The sequence below is a fragment of the Tympanuchus pallidicinctus genome, unplaced genomic scaffold (assembly GCF_026119805.1).
Source record: "Tympanuchus pallidicinctus isolate F22 unplaced genomic scaffold, pur_lepc_1.0 scaffold36, whole genome shotgun sequence".
NCBI classification, from domain to species: domain Eukaryota; kingdom Metazoa; phylum Chordata; class Aves; order Galliformes; family Phasianidae; genus Tympanuchus; species Tympanuchus pallidicinctus.
Window position 1 is genome coordinate 480,637 of NW_026294754.1, and position 20,296 is coordinate 500,932.

At 54.2% G+C, this 20,296-nt stretch overlaps 2 protein-coding genes and 1 long non-coding RNA gene across 5 annotated transcripts; 2 read left to right on the forward strand and 1 right to left on the reverse strand.

Annotated features, from left to right (window-relative positions):
* Nucleotides 1-1,436: 1,436 nt before the first annotated feature.
* Nucleotides 1,437-17,689, forward strand: LOC128088661 (hemoglobin subunit epsilon). Of its 3 annotated transcripts, none has more exons than XM_052699414.1 (4): nt 1,437-3,119; nt 12,087-12,116; nt 16,307-16,499; nt 17,514-17,689. In XM_052699414.1, exons 1-4 carry the CDS (start codon nt 3,028-3,030, stop codon nt 17,640-17,642), a joined length of 444 nt encoding a protein of 147 aa, XP_052555374.1. In that variant the 5' UTR covers nt 1,437-3,027; the 3' UTR covers nt 17,643-17,689. The 3 variants fall into 3 exon arrangements, with proteins under 3 accessions (XP_052555374.1, XP_052555375.1, XP_052555373.1); XM_052699413.1 differs by lacking the exon at nt 1,437-3,119 and adding an exon at nt 8,163-8,355; XM_052699415.1 differs by lacking the exons at nt 12,087-12,116; nt 16,307-16,499; nt 17,514-17,689 and adding exons at nt 3,227-3,449; nt 4,323-4,505 and having other exon boundaries at nt 1,442-3,119.
* LOC128088683 (uncharacterized) lies at nt 8,458-12,261 on the reverse strand. Its single transcript, XR_008210351.1, has 2 exons — nt 12,139-12,261; nt 8,458-8,501 (listed from the first exon to the last, which is right to left on the reverse strand). It is a non-coding gene; the product is annotated as an uncharacterized LOC128088683 (long non-coding RNA).
* LOC128088660 (hemoglobin subunit beta) lies at nt 11,810-13,367 on the forward strand. Its single transcript, XM_052699412.1, has 3 exons — nt 11,810-11,998; nt 12,087-12,309; nt 13,128-13,367. The coding sequence occupies exons 1-3, from the start codon at nt 11,907-11,909 to the stop codon at nt 13,254-13,256; spliced, it is 444 nt and encodes a 147-aa protein (XP_052555372.1). The 5' UTR covers nt 11,810-11,906; the 3' UTR covers nt 13,257-13,367.
* Nucleotides 17,690-20,296: the final 2,607 nt, after the last annotated feature.

Genomic DNA, 20,296 nt, shown 5'->3' on the forward strand with positions numbered 1-20,296 from the left:
GCTGCAGAGCTGGGGCACTGACCTCTGTCTGCACAGACCCGATGCTGTGCACCAGCAGATGCTGTGGGAGCAGAGCAGTGCTCATGGAACCCACTGTTACATTCCCCCTCGGTTTATTGCTGTGGCACAGAAGCCATTTGAACTGCCTTTCAGCTGGGTGATGAGCCAGGGCTCAGTTGGATGGCTCTCCTTACAGCAATAACATGGAACTTTCTGCCTGCTGCAAAACCATCTGCTCTGACTGCACTGTGCCGTGCCCGTACATCTTCTGGGCTTTTTCTGCCTCCTGTTCCCTCCCAAGGAAAAGGGATCCTCAGAAATCCTCCGTGTCTGTGTTCAGGCATGGCAAGGTGAATCAGTTATGGTGCTTCAGGCCAGCTGGTTGCTGCTCCCATTTTCCTAAATTCGTTATGAAGTTTGTCCTGAGAGGGCCCAGAGCAGAAGCTCTGCCTGTCCCTTTGGGTCTGCGGCTGTTCTGTAAGACTCTGCTCTGGTTCCCATTTTGGGGTTCACCTGGGCAGTAGCCTGAAGGCTGCTGTTGCCCCTGGAGCAGCTCTGCATCAGCAGCATGGCAAGGGTAGGTCAGCTGTGCACCACGTGAGCTTGTCATGGCACAGTGAAGAGCACCTCTGCCCCATTTCCTCTGCCTCCCCCCTCCCGTGGCTCTCAGGACCACCATCATCCATCTCACAGAGATGTGACCCTGCTCCACAGTGCACCCATGAGAGTGGAGCTGAGTGGCCCATGGTGTGGGGCAGGGACCTGAGGTTTCTTTCCTCTCTGCCTGCTTTTCCATGGAGTACAGAAAGTCGGCATTTATTGACCACAGATCCTCGTTAACAGTAATCCTGCAGCGCTCTCCTCTGAGCACTGCGTCTGACGCTCACTGTTGTCCCAGCCACCCCTCCCCAAACTCTGTCATACTGCAGGCTCACAGGCAGAAGAAAAACATCATTATCTTTTTATTGGAAGTTCAGCTTCACCGAGCTGAAAATGAGACTCCCATCACAGATGAGGCAAACGCGTTGCTAATAATAAACCCAGATGTAGCTTGGATTTTATCCTTTGTGCGGGTCTGCCAGGCAAAGCAGACTGCAGGAAGAGAAGTAATAACCATGAGAGGGGCACTCCAGGCTGTTCACTGCCTCCCAGCTGAGCACGCAGCTGTCCTGGCCAGCTCTGTTCAGCGCTGTGCTGGCTGACACATGATGGAGTATCTCTGTGCCACGGAGGGTTGCACATATTCTAAGAGTCTCGGTGAGAACTGAAGAGCTTCCGAAGCCTTCAGATCTCTTCAGGAACCGCGGGTGCGTGGCTCTGCCTCTGCTCTTTAGGTGAGAGCTGCTGCAGGCTCCGGCCAGCTGTGCGATGCGCTTATCTGCAGCCCGCACCCTGCAGGCGTTATCGGCGCACTGCGGGCGCTGCCTCGCTGCGGGAAGGGGCCCACGGGCCGCGTGGGACTGAGGAATTCCAAATATAAATGAGCGCATAATTCGATAAATAGATAGTGCAGCGTAAGAATTTCTCCTAGGGGGCTGCAGCAAGAATCTGTAGTGTGATTACATCCATCGGTGATCCCAACTGGATCACATTCGGATGCCCGATGAATCGCAGAGTGGTTTCAGTTGGAAGGGACGTTTAAAAAGCTTCTGGCTCAATTCCCCTGCGCTGAGTGAGGACACCCACAGCTGCATGGGGTGCTCAGAGTGCTGTGTTTGTGCCACTGCTCAGTGTTGTTCCATGGAGGTCAGTGAACCAGCACTGATCTGTCAGTGGCACAGGTCAGAGGTCCGGATCACGGAATCATAGAACCATAGAATCCTAGAGGCTGGAAGAGACCTCCCACGATCATCAAGTCCAAACGTCAATCCATCCCTGTCGTGCCCATTAATACAATGATAGAATCACTTGACTTGGAAGGGGTCCTTAAAGGTCATCTAGCTCAACAACCCTGCAACAGAATCATTAAGGCTGGAACAGACCTCTAAGATCAAATCCAACCATCAGCCCATCACCGCCATGCCCACTGACCACATCTCCAATGGATGAAGCTTTCTAGACTGCCTCTGGAAAGAGCCAAACCCCACAGTCCTGCTGGGGTTCTGCATGCCTCCCACCCTGGCTTAGTGTGCCTGTGCACAGGAGCACCAAAAACCCATTTCAAATGGAGACTGAGGCCCAGAGCCAAGCAGAAGACTTTGGTGAGGCTCTGAACCAGGACGTGACTGGTCTGGTTGTAGAGTGGCTGATCCTACTGTCCTTATGCAAGGTCTTCTACTTCCCAGAAAAGAGAACACAAGGGAGATTTAGACTGGACTGAAGGAAAATAATGAGGCTGATGAAGCACTGGTGCAGGTTGCCCAGAGAAGTGGTTGATGTCCCATCCCTGGAGACAGCCAAACTCAGGCTGGACAGGGCTCTGAGCACCTGATGGAGCTGTGGCTGTCCCTGCTCAGTCCTAAGGGCTTTTAAAGATTCCTTCCAACTCAAATAACCCTACTGTGCTACAATCCTACGCTCCAGAGTTGCATAGCTGCACCCAGAGACAACAGTCCTCAGCATTCCCAGGCAGCTGCTCTGGGCAGAAGGGCGAGGAAAGTGCCCAGGCTCATTGCCACCTGTCTGAGAAATACCCCCCACGTTTAGGGATCCTATGAATGCTGCAGAGGAGACAACATTTGGGCACTGCAGGCGCGAAGCCATGTGAATGCATCATGCAGAGGGGGCTTGGTGCCTTCTGTAGGGGTGCTACATGAGGGCTGCAGTGGGGACGGCGAGATAAGGGCTGCTGCGTCCAGAGCCGCCTGCTAAGCAAGCTGGTCACTGCTTTTCATGGAAGACCACGCCTTGTGCACACTGACCAGCCCGGGACAAACCCCCCGGTGTGGACCCCCACCCGTCCCAGCCAATGACCCCACGGCGCGGGGTGGGGAGGAGCTGTCAGCAGGGGATAAAAACCCCCGGGGTCTGCAGCTCAGCTCCAAGCTCTGAGTGCTCCCACAGCCGCACGCCAACCCCGCCGCCACCATGGTGCATTGGTCCGCCGAGGAGAAGCAGCTCATCACCAGCATCTGGGGCAAAGTCAACGTGGAGGAATGCGGTGCCGAAGCCCTGGCCAGGTGAGTCTGCTCCAGGATGGGCTCAGCTGCTCCCCGGATACTGAAACCACTGCAGTTTTAGGAGGGAGTGTTAATGGTGTGTGCTTGTGTCTCTCGTCTCTCCGCAGGCTGCTGATCGTCTACCCCTGGACCCAGAGGTTCTTTGATAACTTCGGGAACCTCTCCAGCCCCACGGCCATCATTGGTAACCCAAAGGTCCGTGCTCATGGCAAGAAAGTGCTGAGCTCCTTTGGGGAAGCCGTGAAGAACCTGGACAACATCAAGAACACCTACGCCAAGCTGTCGGAGCTGCACTGCGAGAAGCTGCACGTGGACCCCGAGAACTTCAGGGTGAGCTGTGCTGAGGTTGTCCGTCTGTCCCTCCGGCCTGTGGAGCATTGCCTGGAGGGTTCTGGGGGAACTTAAGTAGCAGATATTTTAGGTATTGAAGAGAAAGGGGCTGGCTTGGACGGAAAGTGCTTAAGAAAGAGAGGGAAGGCTGTGCATCTAGTAATTTGAAGGAAGGGGCTCCAGGCTGTGACAAATCTGGGGACAGATAGAGGGAGATGCTCTGAGTGCCTGGAGGTTGGAAAAAAGCAGAAGGAAGGTGAGAGGCTGAGTAGGGCTGAGGGTCAAGGGGACGAGGGCCATGTGCAGTTTCTCCTTGGCACACCGTGCCTCAGGGATGACATATATGGGAGGAGAGGGAAAAGCCAATGTGGGATGAAGATGCAGGGATCATCAGGGGCTGGGTGCTGATGGGGAGAGATCAGCAGGCTGGGATTAGAGTCAGAGAGGTCTGGGTGTGGAACAGGGTCAGAAGATGAAGGAGGGGGGCCGAGGGGAGCAGAGGAGAGCAGGGTGCAGGGGTGGGCTGTGGCTGTGGGGGTTGGATGAGGCCCTTGGCTTCCATTCCTGCCCCTGCTCTGGGGATGCAGCAGACAGACGTGGCACTGACTTGAGCCCCAGCTCCAGCAGGCATGGGGATTCACGGCAGGAAAAAAAACAAATTCAGGAACATTTTGGGAATACAGTGGAGAGGCTGGAGAAAGCAGGTGGGAGACAAGGACGGAACAGGTGGATCTTGGTGTCTGTGGTGAGCACAGGACATTTTCCTGCAGAAAGAGCATCTCTGAACCCCTCAGAGCTGCAGCCTCTGGGTCCTGTGCAGGGCAGGGGATGCTCCACACCGTGCTGACCGCATTGCTTCCCTTCTCCCTGCAGCTCCTGGGGAACATCCTCATCATCGTGCTGGCCGCTCACTTCACCAAGGACTTCACCCCCACCTGCCAGGCTGTCTGGCAGAAGCTGGTCGGCGTGGTGGCCCATGCCCTGGCCTACAAGTACCACTGAGCTCCCAGAGCAGGAAACAGCTGTGAGAGTCAATAAAAAAGCACATTGTCTGAACTGCTTGGTGTGCTCCTGTTGTGGGGAGGGTGGGAGGAAGGGGCACCAGAAGGGAAAGAGGGCTCAGGGCTCTGGGGAGTGTCATGGACTAAAAAGACAGTCAGGTTTGCCAAAGGGGGGACATCTGGGGACACGTGGGGACAGAGGCCTCTCATCCAGCACTTGGCACGTCCCAGCCCACCAAGCGGTGCTTTCAGTCTGCAGAAATCACCAGGGAATATTTCTGACCTCTTCTGCACAGAAGGCAGAGCTGCAGGGCCGGACGCTTCTCAGCCTGCAGTGTGTGCAAGGGTAAAGATTTGGAGAGATTCCCTCAAGGCGGCTCAGACTGAAAAATGTATCCTCAAGGTGATAAAAAGCGTTTTCTGTATCAGATGAAAATGCTCTTTCCAGGAGCCTTGGGCATTCTGAGCAGAAGATGCTCCCTGCAAGAAGATGTCTGCAGAGCAGGGGCTGAGGGCAGTTTTTACATGGGATCAGACAATCTTGACTCAGATTGGCTTAATGAACAACGGTTTTTCACTGTAATGGAAGGGTTCTGTCTAAGAACATCAGTCTTCTTCAGAAGTAAGTTAAAAAGCAACAGGGAAAGATGAAGAAACTCGTGATTTAGGAATGTGTTTCCTGCCTTCCTGCAGATAAAGCAGGGATTTGCACTTGTGACCCCTGTGAGCCACACATCCAGCCTGAGTGATAGGCAGAGGATGCAGGGATGGGGGGAAAAAGCAAAAAGCCAACAGAAACCAGAACAGCTTTCCTACAATACAACACCCTCCTGTCCACCAGCAAATGGCATTTCAGCATTATTTCATAGAATCATACAATCACAGGTTCAAAACCATTCCCCCTTGTCCTATCACTACCCACCCTTGCACACAGCCATTCCCCCTCCTGTTTATATGCTCCTCACTTTGGCCATCACAGAAACAAACAGGGAGCAAAGATGCTTACAGGATTTCAGCTGTCAACTTAAGCCCTTGTGAGTTCTGGAGGAGAGAGAAGAGTGACTGGCTGTGGTCCAGAGGCTTCATCTGCCACTGCTGCTGATAAGTAAAGCTTGGCGCAGGGTGCTGCGTGCTGCAATCAGAGTGACCAACAAACATTGCTTCTTTTGTGAGCTGCCTTTTGCTGCCAGCAGGATGATTTATCCATAATGTCTTCAATATCTTCATCAATGATGTTAGCAGTGGGGTCGAGTGCACCCTCAGCAGTTTGCTGATGGCCCCGAGCCGCGGGGCGCAGTGACACAGCAGGGGGACGGGATGCCACCCAGGGGGACACAGACAGGCTGAGCACTGGGGCCAGCTGAACCTCGTCAGGTTCGACAAATCCAAGTGCAAGGTCTGCACCTGGGTCAAGGCAGCCCCCGTTAGCGATACAAGCTGGAGGATGAAAGGATTGAGTGCAGCCCTGCCGAAAAAGACCTGGGGGTGCTGATGGATGGAAGCTGGGCGTGAGCCAGCACTGTGCCCTCACAGCCCAGAAAGCCGACTGCATCCTGGGCTGCAGCAAAACAAGAGCAACCAGCAGGTCGGGGAGGTGATCCTCCTCTGCTCTGCGCCGTGAGGCCTCACCTGGAGCCCTGCGTCCAGATGCGGAGTGCAGGAGAGACGTGGAGCTGTTGGAGAGCATCCAGAGGAGGGCCACGAAAACCATCCAGGGATGGAACAGCTCTCCTGCGAGGACAGCTGGGAGCTGGGGCTGCGCAGGTGGAGAAGGGAAGGGAAGGCTGCGAGGTGAGCTGAGAGCAGCCTGTCAGCTCTGAAGGGGAGCAACAGGAGAGAAGGGGACAGGCTCCTGAGCAGGGTCTGCTGGCAGAACAAGGGGAAATGGCTTCAAGCTCCACGACAGGAGATTTAGGTTGGATGTAAGGAAAAAGTCTGTTACAGTGAGGGTGGTGAGCACTGAACAGGCTGCCCAGAGTTGAGCTGGATGCTCCGTCCCTGGAGGCTTTGCAGGCAAGGCTGGGTCAGGCCCTGGGCAACCTGATGGAGCTGTGTGTCCCTGTGCAGGGCAGGGCAGTTGGACTCAATTGCCCTCAAAGGTTCCTTCCAACTACAGTGATCCTATGATTCTGTAAAATAGGAGAGTTCCTGTCCGTGGAATTGGCATTGCCCAGCGTGCACCAAGAAGCTGAGAACCACACATGGGGCTCCTCCAGTCAGACCAAAGGAGACAGCAGGATGGAAGGATGCTGGGGAAGGGTTGTGGGTGAAGTGAATCTGTCCCATGTGGGTGCAAATGAGCTCTGACTTAGAGAGATGCATGAGATGGAGTCATCCCTGAAGAAGACCTCCAAAGCAGAGTGCAGGGCTGGGACTGTCTGAGCTGTCTGAGTGTTCTTTGCTTTTTGCTGAGCATCCCTCAGTCATCTCACTGCTTGGCAGAAAGAGCTGAATGCTTCTTGCCAGTCTTGCAGACACCATCCAGTTTGAATCCACCTCACTGTGAGCTCATTGTGAACCACGGCCCAGCTGCTGCAAAGTGGGGCATGCAGCCTCAGGTTCTACTCAGGAGCAAAAGAGAAATCAAGTGAAGGTCAGCAAGCCTCAGGAGCTGCTTCTTCATCTCTTGGTTTAGTATCTCCCCTTACACCTGGGTTGGAAGTCTGGATCTGCCCTTGTGGGATGGAGCTCCTGAGCTGCAGGACAGCAGCCACCAGCTCACCATCCCATCCCGTTTGCAAGGAATCTGCAACTTGCATCTGTAGAGCAATTTGTTGTCATTGCAACCTCCTCATTTCATGTCTACACCAAATGAGGAAGCATTTGCAGGAACAAATTGCTCACTCGTAGTTAGCATAACCAGAGCTGCCATTGGTAAAACAGTGCAGTTTGTGGCCAGGTGGCCAATTTATTGCAGCTGAAGTCAGGCAGGGCTCAGCTCCTCACTGTCGCAGGCTACTTGCATAACTGAGTGCAACAGAGCATCCCATGGTGCATCGTTATAAAATGACAGTGCAAAGAGTGCTTTGCTTGTTTTTTTGACAGCCTCTCCTGCTGCCAAAAAAACACTTTGATTCAATGGACAACTATGGACAATAACCATGGAGAACTGCTATGGGTGACTATGGAGAACCACGCAACACAAAGAATAGCTATGGAGAACTACTGTGGGCAGCAATTATGGACAATAGGAAGGGACAACAGCTGTGAAGCTCTTTATGAGTACTGACAAGAAAGGAGAATCTTGAATTCAAAGCATGAGGCCTACATTTGGGATAAGCATTGGGCTCTCGTTTCCCGGAAAGCCTCTGATCCTTCAGTTTTGGGGCTGATGACGCCTGGAGCTGTTCACGATGGATTCCCAGGAGTGCAGGCACCAAAGCACCATTGAGAATCTGAAAACAAGGCCAAGGTAAAGGCTGTGAGCTCTTTGACATCACTGCTCATTTCACTGGATCTCTTCCACAAGATCAGTCCTCGAACACTGGCAGTGACACTGGAAACCTGTGGCCGTGGAAGGGCCGTGCAGGGAGCTCCACCTGCACTCAGGGCTGCGGCTGCGAGAGCACGAGTGTGAAATGAAGCCGGTCCACTCAAAGGCAGAGGGGCATGGGCCCCTTTTCCCCTTGGACAGCATCCAAATTCGCTATCTTTCTTTCTGCAGCTCAGCTCCCTCCCCAGACGCAACCAATGGAAATGTCAACTGAGATTAGGGCAAGCCGTGAGTAGTGTATAAAAATCCACGGGCAGCCTCTGGCCCCACTTCCTACTCATTGTTCAGGGAAGCCCAAAGCAAGCCCTACGGCTGCCACCATGGTGCACTGGTCTGCTGAGGAGAAGCAGCTCATCACCGGCCTCTGGGGCAAGATCAATGTGGCCGACTGCGGGGCCGAAGCCCTGGCCAGGTAGGTCCAGCCATGGGCACCGGCTCAGCTGCTCCCTGGGTAGGGAAATGGCTGCAATTGGAGGTGTGTTCTTGTGTGCCCCATCTCTCTGCAGGCTGCTGATTGTCTACCCCTGGACCCAGAGGTTCTTTGCGTCCTTTGGGAACCTCTCCAGCCCCACCGCCATCCTTGGTAACCCCATGGTCCGTGCCCATGGCAAGAAAGTGCTCACCTCCTTTGGGGAGGCTGTGAAGAACCTGGACAACATCAAGAAGAACTTTGCCCAGCTGAGCAAACTGCACTGTGACAAGCTGCATGTGGACCCCGAGAACTTCAGGGTGAGCCTCTAGGGAGAACAGGCAGCACTTATGGGACTGAGGTGTGCGAGAGGAGGGATGCACGCTGGTGGGGTGGATGAGCACAAAATGTGGGGTGATTTACGTGCAGTCTGCAGAGTGAATGGAGAGAAACAACATCAGCCTGGAGCAGCAAGGGAGGAGAAGAGAAGAAACAAAGACAGGATTGGTGGGGAGGAGATGAGCTTGGACATGAGGGAATGGTTAATCCAGGACAGAAAATAGACACAGCCATTTCAACAGAATGGGGGCATCTGAGTCAAAGAGAGCCAAGGCAGTGGGGAAACGAAGGGAGAGAAAAAGCACATCCAGAGCTGAGAGGGGTCACTGGCACAGCCGGTGTAGAGAAGGTGTTTGGGGAGGAGGGGGCTACAGCACGTTCCAGCATCCCAGCGAGTGCCAGAGTGCCAGGAACAGTGCATGGGCTGCAGGAAATGGGCTCCTTGCATCGTGATGGATCTCCATCACTGCCCTGGGATGGCTGCGTGCTATGGAGGAGCTGGGAACAGCACTGGCTGATGGCTTCTCTTCTTCCTCCTTTGCCAGCTCCTTGGGGACATCCTGATCGTCGTCCTGGCCTCCCACATCGGCAAGGACTTCACTCCTGCCAGCCAGGCTGCCTGGCAGAAGATGGTGCGTGTGGTGGCCCATGCACTGGCCCATGAATACCACTGAGCCACGTGGAGATGCTGCCGGAGTCCTCGGGGTCTCTGGGCTGTAACTGCCAAATAAACACTGCTGCAGTCAGGATAGAGTCTCTGCCTCTCTGTAGGGTCAGGGTGGGGGCTGGGAATGGAACGAGGTGCTCACATACGCGGTACTGCAGGACGTGTCTTGTTTCCATGAATTCCTGCAGGTGAGATTTGTCTGAGCTGGATAAGCACAGGGAGCATTCAAGACCTGAGCAAATAAACATACCCCAAAATACAAACAGGACACTGGTTCTGCACTGAGGCATCAGCAACATCCCTGCATTTAATGCTGTAAACTTCCACAGTTCGAGTGGAACAAATCTTTGCACAAAAACGTGCAGTTGCAGTGAGATGAGGTGTGTTGTTTGTAACATCTTTGGTGGAAGGAAGCGTGAAAGGGAGCCAGGAGTTGGACTCTATGATCCTTTTTGTCCCTCCTAACTTGGGATATTCTGTGATTTTATGGTACTGGTTTTCTGCCCTCGTCCAAATTGTTTTAATTCTCAAATTATTAAAGGCAGAATTTAATAGTCGCAGGAGTCTATTATGGCAAAAAGATATTCCAAGAATGATCATTCCACACACAGAAAGGACAGAGCACTTGGTTTCACTGCCCCTACACCCAGCTTTTCAGCAGCAAAAGTTCCCTGAAGTCCCCTCACTGTGCAGACGGTGCTCTCCAGGCTCCCATCCCCATTTGAGCCCAGATGTGGCTCGCAGCATGCCCAAGGTTGCAGAGCAGCTCGGGGAAACCTCTGGATCCTGGCACAAAGAATTCCTACCCACGCCCTCCTGCCCTGTTATCAGGGAGAAGGCAGAAGTCACAGCTACAGTGCAGGCACGCACCCAACTCAGCTGTTTGTAGCCCTTCTACCAAGCCCTTTCCAAAGCAAATGTGCAGAGAACTGGTGCATCTTTGAGCACAAGTGTCAGCCACAGCCCATGGCCTGTGCCAGTGCCTTGCTCCATGGCCATCCACCCCTGGGTCAGCAGGTCCTGGCCCCATTACGTCCAGCTCCAGTCCTGCTTGCTGGCTGCAGCCTGGCAGCCCCAGGCAGCTCTCCCAACACACTGCCATGTCACTGGGTCAGGTCAGGTGCTGCCTTCCTGCTGCCAGTGAGGCTGTCCCTGCTGTACCCAGTGTGTCCCACCTTCCCTAGGTCACCCGTGCACTGATGCCATGCAAGTGATCTCTGTGTTCTCTGTTCTGAGCCCACCTTGTTTCCCTCTGCCTGCAGGCTCTTTGAGGCAGGAGCTCTGCACCCTGCTGCCCCCAGCTCACTTAATGCTACCCCAAAGTCAGCAAGCTGCTCAATAGCTGATGGGAAAGAACAAGGAGGACCCAAGCCTGGCGGGAAGAGGAAGAGAGAGAAACCACATGCGTGTGGTTGGTGTGCTGGGAGGAAGGACCCAACAGACCCAAGTTGTGGTCTCCTGCCTCAAGCAAGGCGGAGTGCTGTGGTTTGGAACTGTGTGAGGGGCACCAAGCTGACAGCACTGGGGTGGGCACACGGTGCCATGCCCACACCGTGCGTGGGGATGAATGGGGATGCATGGGGATGCATGGGGATGTATGGGGATGTATGGGGATGTATGGGGATGTATGGGGATGTATGGGGATGTATGGGGATGTATGGGGATGCATGGGGATGTATGGGGATGTATGGGGTTGTATGGGGATGTATGGGGATGTATGGGGATGTATGGGGATGTATGGGGATGCATGGGGATGTATGGGGATGTATGGGGATGCATGGGGATGTATGGGGATGTATGGGGATGTATGGGGATGTACGGGGATGCATGGGGATGTATGGGGATGTATGGGGATGTATGGGGATGTATGGGGATGCATGGGGATGTATGGGGATGTATGGGGATGTATGGGGATGTATGGGGATGTATGGGGATGCATGGGGATGTATGGGGATGTATGGGGATGTATGGGGATGCATGGGGATGTATGGGGATGCATGGGGATGCATGGGGATGTATGGGGTTGTATGGGGATGTATGGGGATGTATGGGGATGTATGGGGATGTACGGGGATGTATGGGGATGCATGGGGATGTATGGGGATGCATGGGGATGTATGGGGATGTATGGGGATGTATGGGGATGTATGGGGATGCATGGGGATGCATGGGGATGCATGGGGATGCATGGGGATGCATGGGGATGCATGGGGATGCATGGGGATGTATGGGGATGTATGGGGATGTACGGCGCAGTCACAGAGCTGCAGAGCGGGGAGCCGGGGGGGCTGGGCGGTGGTGTGGCCACAGATCTGGGCACTTTGCCCTGTGCCCCACCCTGATGCCGCGTTCCCTCCCCCGAGGTGCCAAGGCTGGGGGCCCCTCCTGAGATGCAGCCAATTGCGGGGTGCACGGGGAAGAGGAGGGGCCCGGCGGAGCGGATAAAAGTGGGCACGCAGACGGCCGCTCACCAGCGTGCGATCCCCGCGGGAGCAGAGCCCAGACCTCCTCCGTACCGACAGCCACACGCTACCCTCCAACCGCCGCCATGGTGCACTGGTCTGCTGAGGAGAAGCAGCTCATCACCGGCCTCTGGGGCAAGGTCAATGTGGCCGACTGCGGGGCCGAAGCCCTGGCCAGGTAGGTCCAGCTATGGGCACCGGCTCAGCTGCTCCCTGGGTAGGGAAATGGCTGCAATTGGAGGTGTGTGTGCTTCTGTTCCCTACAGGCTGCTGATTGTCTACCCCTGGACCCAGAGGTTCTTTGCGTCCTTTGGAAACCTCTCCAGCCCCACCGCCATCCTTGGCAACCCCATGGTCCGTGCCCATGGCAAGAAAGTGCTCACCTCCTTTGGGGATGCTGTGAAGAACCTGGACAACATCAAGAACACCTTCTCCCAACTGTCCGAGCTGCACTGTGACAAGCTGCATGTGGACCCCGAGAACTTCAGGGTGAGCCGTGCTCTTGCCTGGGTCCCAGGCCAATGCATCTCCAAGAGGAGATTCCCCTGTGTCCCCTAGGACCCATGTGTGGGTGTTCCCCATAGATCTCCCCTAGGTGGAATTGGAGGCTGGGGTCAGAGGTGAGACACATAGAGAGGAAGGGGACCAACCTGCAGCAGTGAGAAAGGAATGAAGGGGATGGAGGGGCTGACGGGTGGGTGACAGTGAGGGTACAAAGGAGAAGGAAAGGCAGTGAGGAGGTGGCTGCAGTGCAGAAATGGAGGGGAGAGCAAAGCAAAAGCCACTGTTGGAGTGGAAAGAAGTCTGAGCCAAGGGGAAAGTGAAGGAGCAAGAGTGCAACATGGCATGGAGATGGGCGAGGAGCAAGGGACAGTGGCTGGATGCTGAGAGCCAAGCAGTGAGATGGGAGGGGTGGTGGAGGTCCCACATGCCAGCAGGAGTGTGGCTGTGCTGCCCACTCCCCGGAGCTCCCACCTGCAGCCAAATGGAGGATTTCTGCATAGCCTGTGGCTCTTCTCATAGTAGTAGCAGAGGGAGGAAATATGGCCCGACAGGGTGAGATGGAAAGCTTTGGGCCCAGCAGCTCAGCCAAGACAGGAACTGGTGTGTTTTGCACATTGTACATTTTGATGTTTAGACTGAACATTAATTCAGATTAATGAGTTTAAGGTATGTCTTAACAAGGGCTGTACTTTATAGGGTCATCTTTAAGCCTAGGTAGGTTTCCCTGGTGCCGGTGCAAGCACTGGCACAGAGAGGGGCTGGCTTCGGGGCACTGCTAACAGAGGGTCCTCCCATCCCCACAGCTCCTGGGTGACATCCTCATCATCGTCCTGGCCGCCCACTTCAGCAAGGACTTCACTCCTGAATGCCAGGCTGCCTGGCAGAAGCTGGTCCGTGTCGTGGCCCATGCCCTGGCTCGCAAGTACCACTAAGCACCAGCAGCAAAGATCCCGGAGCACCCTACAGCTACTGCATGCACCTGCAGAAATGCTCCGAGGCTGACAGCTTGTGACAGGCAAATAAAGTCCATTCAGTGACACTCATCTGCTGTCTGTGTGTCCCTGTGCAGCCTGGGGCTGGGGTGGGGGACGTGGGCACGGTGGGAGCTCAGGGGAGGCAGGGTTGGCTCTATGGAGTGCTTTGTGCTCAGTGGGGTTTTATGGGGTTCTGTGGGATCTGTCTCTGGAAAGCAAACCTGCAAGCCCACGTCTGGGCAGGCACAGCTCTGGGAGGTTTGCACTGGGGCTATGTCTGTGGAAATGAGTTTTCTTACTGACACAGAGGAATCATATATTTAAGAGAGAATAAACAAAGTGAAGGCTTTAATCCTTCCTGGCTCATTTCTGGCATTCAGCCTCCCTGAAAGGAGCTGACTCATGCTAGCCCAGCAGCCAGCTGGGTGGGGGCAGGTTGCAGATAAACATTTTGCTATCAAGACTTGCACAGACCTTGTTTATGCGCTTCTTCACCCTGCACTGCCCATTCTGCAGTTCTGGGTGGGGGAGGAGAGGGGGATTAATCCTGTCAGCATTGGTAACTATTAATGATGATCTGGAACCACAAATCAATTGATGCCATCTGCACGCAAACCGTAGAGGTGTTTAAATGCGCACAGAGCAGGGCTCCCTAGGGTGGGGGTTGTTCTTGGCACGGGAGAACCACTCATCCTATTGAGATGAGCACGGGGCAGCAAAAGCAGCTGGCACGACGTGCTGCTTTCTAAGGGGAAACAGAGGGGATGCACCAAGAACCCCCGGCACCAAGTCTGCACCGCTGTCCCTGCTCCATCCCTGCCCATGGCATCCCCCTCACCTCCTCTGACTCACTGCTGGTATCAAAGCCCACATTGCCCCATGGCCCCATGGCCCCTCCTCAAGCACTCTGCTCAGTGGAAGGAGGGTGTCCTTGCTGTCACAAGGACAGAAGACACTTTGTGTTGAGACAGAAAGCGCTGTCTTCCTTGCAGGTGTCTGGGCACAGTGAGAGTCGTGCTCAGGTATCACCAGCCAAAGGCAGATGTAGGCAACTCTAATCCACGATTCAGATCTACTCCATGGTGTAAAATAAGGTATACAACTAGAAGGGAAAAGGGTATTAAAAGGCTGAAGGTCTCCCTCAGTATTTTCTTTCTTTTGATTGATTTTCCTCCCATTCCTTTATTTTTGGTACAAGGCCAGGAGGACACTGAATAAGCGGTGCTCAGCGGAGCTGGATTTTACCTCAGTGATCTTTCCCAACCTTAAACGATTCAATGATTCAGTGATTCTACAGAGGAAGGCAAGCCCAGGGCTCTGAGGAGGAGCTCAGCCCCTTTCCAGCTCTGCTGCCATACGAGCACCCTCCCCTCCTGCTGCTGCTTCAACATGCCCCTGTGCCTCTTGGATGTCACTGGTTACAGATACCAATAATTCATTCTTCTGATCCTTCATGCAATGGTAGCTCCACTTGTTTAGAGTGAGCACTCTCACGCAGGGGCGCTGCTCCTGGGAAGGCACCCAGCGCTGTGCTCCCAGGGGCGGCACAGGAGAGCGCTTTGCGAGGTGTCTGAACAGCTCCTCAACCCGGGGAAGATGTGGTTCGTGCCAGCTTTGTCATAGAATCGTAGAATCATTCAGGCTGGAAAAGCCCTCCAAGATCTCTAAGCACAACCCCAACCCACCCCAGCATGCCCACTGATCACATCCCTCTGTGGCTCTGGAACCCCTCTGGGGATGGTGACTCCACCGCCACCATGGGCAGCTGTGCCACTGCATCGTCACGCTCTGGGAGAAGAAATGTTTTCCAATATCCAACCTCTATCTCCCCTCGCTGGGGGAGGATCCAACTGTTGGACACCCCCGAGCTGAGCTTTTGCTGTTTTCTGAGCCCACATCAGATGCAGCAGAGACAACTTTGGAGTTCAAAGCATGTTTCCCCTGTTCTTCACGGATGTGAACACAAGCAGAACCAGAGTGAAAGCGGCGATCCTGTTCAGTCCCTGTGCAGCAGCTCGGCATGTGGCCTTGTCACCTTACAGCTGATGGGTGTAACTGGGTCTTGTCACTGGTCCACTGGCCCCAAAATGGAAAGTAAACGGCCCAGGTCGTGGTTTGTCATAGTAATGGGGTTAAAGTCCATTTCAGTGTTCGTGGAGCCCGTGGTGCCTCTGCTGCTGGAACAACCCTGTGCTGCATGCTGGCAAATGTCATGGGGCAGCTTTGGGAGAGGTGCGTGTGGAGGCCCATGCATGTGTTGCAAATGGAGGCTGGCTCTTGGTTTGATATCAGGAAAAATTTCTTTACAGAAAGGATTTTTAACCACTGGAATTGGCTCCCCAGGGAGGCGATGGAGTCACCATCCCTGGATGTGCTTAAAGACTGTTTGGATGATGTGGTGCTCAGGGACACGATTTAATGGAGGATTGGCAGAGTGAGGGTAGGATGGTTGGACTTGATGATCTTTAAGGTCTTTTCCAACCTGAGCAATTCCATGGTTCCATGACTCTACGTGCAGCCCTTTCTGTGAAAAGAGGCCCAGGTCTGCAGGGCAGCGCTGGGGGAAGGGTCAGAGCCGGGATGACCGGAGGCCCCTTGGCTGCTGCCACACCCTGACAGCCCCTCCTGCCCCCCAGCACAACCCCCACCCGTCCCAGCCAATGACCCCACGGCGCGGGGTGGGGAGGAGCTGTCAGCAGGGGATAAAAACCCCCGGGGTCTGCAGCTCAGCTCCAAGCTCTGAGTGCTCCCACAGCCGCACGCCAACCCCGCCGCCACCATGGTGCATTGGTCCGCCGAGGAGAAGCAGCTCATCACCAGCATCTGGGGCAAAGTCAACGTGGAGGAATGCGGCGCCGAAGCCCTGGCCAGGTGAGTCTGCTCCAGGATGGGCTCAGCTGCTCCCCGGATACTGAAACCACTGCAGTTTTAGGAGGGAGTGTTAATGGTGTGTGCTTGTGTCCCTCGTCTCTCCGCAGGCTGCTGATCGTCTACCCCTGGACCCAGAGGTTCTTTGCGTCCTTTGGGAACCTCTCCAGCCCCACGGCCATCATGGGCAACCCCAGGGTCCGTGCTCACGGTAAGAAAGTGCTGAGCTCCTTTGGGGAAGCCGTGAGGAACCTGGACAACATCAAGAACACCTACGCCAAGCTGTCGGAGCTGCACTGCGACAAGTTGCACGTGGACCCCGAGAACTTCAGGGTGAGCTGTTGGCACGAGGAGATGTTGGCAGCCTGAGCCCGTTCCCTGTGCAATGCCTTGCTTTGAAACACGGGGGCTGCCCCAGCCACGCTGGCTGAGCACTTTCTATCTGGTGGAGTCAGCATCCCTGCATAGACCCAGTGAGTGCAGAAGTCTTTGCAGGAGGGCAGGTGGCTTTCAGGCTGAAAAGTTCCATTTTTTTGTGTCGGTGTAGCAATGGGAAGGAGGAAGTACTGTGAGACTGTAAGCTAAAGGAGGCATTTGGGTTGAGAACAAATGAAAGCAAACTAGAGGAAGGCGCAGGCTGGACTGGAGGAAGCAGAGGTGGAGGGATGTTCAGCAGAGCACTGAAGGAAGTCATACATCCTATAGAATTCTGTGATTCTATGGGAAGAACAGCAGCTCTGAAATGACAGAGCAGGTTTATGGCTTATCCAGTATGGGCTGCCTGTCTGGATCATAGAACCATAGAACCACAGAATGGCTCAGGTTGGAAGGGGCTTTTCAGCCCCTCAGTCTCACCCCCTGCCGTGGGCTGGGTGTCCTCTGCCTCAGGCTGCCCAGGTCCCCATCCAGCCTGGCCTTGGGCACCTCCAGGGATGGGGCTCCTACAGATTCTCTGGGCAACCTGGGTTAGAATGGGCAGTCTTTCTTCCCTTAACTTCTGCAAATAAGAATGTGTAGATTTCCTCATTTACAACAAACAAACAAACAAACAAACAAATAAATTACAAGCGGCGTTTTGCAAGGTGGATATTAGGCCAAACCAGCATCCCGAGAATGGAGGAAAACGGTCTCAAGGCTTTTTCTCCACCTGCTCTCCCTTTATTTTCACAAGGATGGAGCAGACCACTTTTTTTTCCCCCCAAACTCAGAGGTTTCTAGGCAAAGAGTGAGCACTTGGGCCCAGCAGCCCCAGCAGCAAGCGCTGAGGCTGTGCTGGGTAGGAAGAGGAGATGCTTCCTGGCCGTCCAAGCAGCACTAATCTTTCCTGCTCTCCACTTTCTCCCGCAGCTCCTTGGGGACATCCTGATCATCGTTCTGGCTTCCCACTTTGCCAGGGATTTCACTCCTGCCTGCCAATTTGCCTGGCAGAAGCTGGTCAACGTTGTGGCTCATGCTCTGGCCCGCAAGTATCACTGAGCTGCATCACAGCATGGCCATAGCCCCCAATAAACACCTGGAATGCATGTGGTCTGTCTGTCTGTGTTGGGGGGTATGGGGAGAGTCATGGGGCTGCTGAGGCAGGGTTCTCATCACTCTGGGGTGCAGCCATGCGTGTGCTCTGCCTTGCATGCACACGGGGCTGGGGGGAGAAACACACACCAAATGCTGGAACACACTTGCAAGGGGTCTGGCACTGGGAGGGCATCAGAGAGGGCTGCAGGAGTAACTGGGGACTGGGAAGAATGCAAGCCTGTTCTCCTGATGCTAAATTAATCAGAAATGAGATGATTCTATAATTTGCCCAAGGAGGCTGTGGATGCCCCATCCCTGCAGGCATTCAAGGCCAGGCTGGATGTGGCTCTGGGCAGCCTGGGCTGCTGGTTGGCGACCTGCACACAGCAGGGCTTGGAGCTGGATGAGCACTGTGTTCCTTTGCAGCCCAGGCCGTTCTATCCTTCTAAGATTCCATGATTCTGTGCAGCCAGCAGTGGGGCACACAGCTCCCTGCCTGCTGCTCCATCCCCCACCCAATGGTCCCCATGGTGCTTGGAGCTGGGCTACACATCAGGCTCAGTTGTTTGTTCATTGGGATGAGGGTTACAAGGATGGCTTTTGTCTCCTATTTTATTACTCCCAAAAAGGAAAGGTATAAGAGCATCCAGGGCTCTTTATCTCCCTCCTACACCTCAGAATCACAGAATCATAAAATCCTTAGAGTTGGAAGGGACCTCTGAAGGTCATTTGGTTCCAACTCCTCTGTATTTTACAGGGACACTACAGGTAGATCAGGTTGTCCAGGGCCCCATCCAGCCTCGCCTGGAAAGTCTCCAGGGATGGAGCATCCATCACATCTCTGGGCAGCCTGTTCAGTGCCTCACAGGACGTTGGACCCTCCTCATTCTTGGGGGCACTGCTGAGAAGTGTCCTTAGGACCTCGATGGAGGATGGTGACAGCAAAGTGACAGTAGCTCAGAACATGGAAAATGTGTTTCAGGACATAGGTGCTGCTGAAGGCTGTGGAGGGCATTGAGGTTGGGGGGGGTGGAGACACAAGGGTGGGATGGGGTGTTGCAGAGTGAGCTGATATGCTTTGTGCCTTCCATCAGGAAGGCTGTGACCACGGGGTTGGCTGTGCACGCAATCCAAGAAACGCTTTGGTCTTCCTTCACTTCTGAGGAACTGCAGCCCAGACTTCGTTCAGGTTTTGCTTTACAGTGATGGGAAAACCCTAAACCTCTATGAACTGCTGCACTGAATGAATGGGAAGCTCTTCTCATCTTCTTTGGCAGGTTGATGGATTGCTCTCCTCACTCACAGCAGCTCCTCTCAGAGCTGAGGCAGAGCTGCCAACCTCTGATGAATGAGCACACAGTGCTGCCTCAGAGAGCAATAAGAGAATTTCCACAGTGACAGCAGGGAAACAACTGAATGGGCTGTGTGAGAGGACTGCTAAAATTAGTTGGAAGAGACATTGGGTTGTAATAGAAATCAGCAAACAGAGCTGAGCTGTGGATGCAACCTCCCTCTTTGGGTGATGTCCACCTCTGGGAGCTGCCCTCTGCAGGAACACCGTGCACAGCTGTGCAAACACTGGGTGCAAGGTGGAGATTCCTGCTTCATAGAATCACAGAACGGCCTGGGTTGCACAGGAGCACAGCGCTCATCCAGCTCCAAGCCCTGCTGTGTGCAGGTCGCCAAGCAGCAGCCCAGGCTGCCCAGAGCCACATCCAGCCTGGCCTTGAATGCCTGCAGGGATGGGGCATCCACAGCCTCCTTGGGCAACCTGTGCCAGTGCCTCACCGCCCTCTGCCTCCAAAACTTCCTCCTCACATCCAACACAAACCTCCCCTGTCTCAGTTTACAACAGATAGCATGCACAGCTTTCGTGGGTGTTAAGGAAAAGAAGCAGTCAGCCAGTGCTAGGATAGCTGATGGAGTTGGTGCCATGAAAAATGCTGCTGTGGTATTTTGGTGCTTATGGGAGAAACTGCTGTGTTTGCTCCACAGGGAACCTCTTGTTTGGAAATAAACAGCTCACAATTTGTGCTTAAAGACCCGCTGAATCCACCAAACCCCAGAGCACTTTAAGAAATCCTGATGGAAAGCTTGATGCAGGTGTGAGGAGGCGGTGGCGTCGAGCGCTGATGAACTGACAGATCTGCTCAGATCCCCACGCTTGCTGCTGCAAGAGCAGCAGAATAAAGCAGCTCAATCCTCTTTTGGCATGAGCCAAAAATATTCCTTCAGGACTGCCTGGGAGCAGCACCTCCACTTCTTTTCCACATTGCTATCAAGATCTGATGTCACTGCAACAGCAGCACTGCTGCAAAGAGCTGGAGAAACGTGATTTGCATATGAAGGGATTTTTGATCCATTCCCTTTCGGTTACTTTGGAGGAATGATGGTCTGAAACCCCACCGGGAATCCTATTGGTGCTTCTGCCTCATTTTCCCTTCTTTTTTTTTCACCCCTTCTGCTTCTCCCGCCCCTGTTTGGTGCCCTTGTATCCCAGATTTGCTTTAGCAGGAACACCAGAGATGTTCTTATTTTCCATCCAGGGCAAAAGTGGAAGGATATCAGCACTGAGAGGGTGAGGCAGGAGTTCCTTTTCCATATCCCAAGGACTCCTT

What these genes read in the sequence shown, in the direction of transcription:
- LOC128088661 (XM_052699414.1), top strand. Translation starts at nt 3,028, where the DNA reads ATGGTGCATTGGTCCGCCGAGGAGAAGCAGCTCATCACCAGCATCTGG. An exon ending in GGTGCCGAAGCCCTGGCCAG is followed by an intron (nt 3,120 to 12,086) that starts GTGAGTCTGCTC and finishes TGTTCCCTACAG; the next exon opens with GCTGCTGATTGTCTACCCCT. An exon ending in GTCTACCCCTGGACCCAGAG is followed by an intron (nt 12,117 to 16,306) that starts GTTCTTTGCGTC and finishes CTGGACCCAGAG; the next exon opens with GTTCTTTGCGTCCTTTGGGA.
- LOC128088660 (XM_052699412.1), top strand. Translation starts at nt 11,907, where the DNA reads ATGGTGCACTGGTCTGCTGAGGAGAAGCAGCTCATCACCGGCCTCTGG. An exon ending in GGGGCCGAAGCCCTGGCCAG is followed by an intron (nt 11,999 to 12,086) that starts GTAGGTCCAGCT and finishes TGTTCCCTACAG; the next exon opens with GCTGCTGATTGTCTACCCCT. An exon ending in TGGACCCCGAGAACTTCAGG is followed by an intron (nt 12,310 to 13,127) that starts GTGAGCCGTGCT and finishes CCATCCCCACAG; the next exon opens with CTCCTGGGTGACATCCTCAT.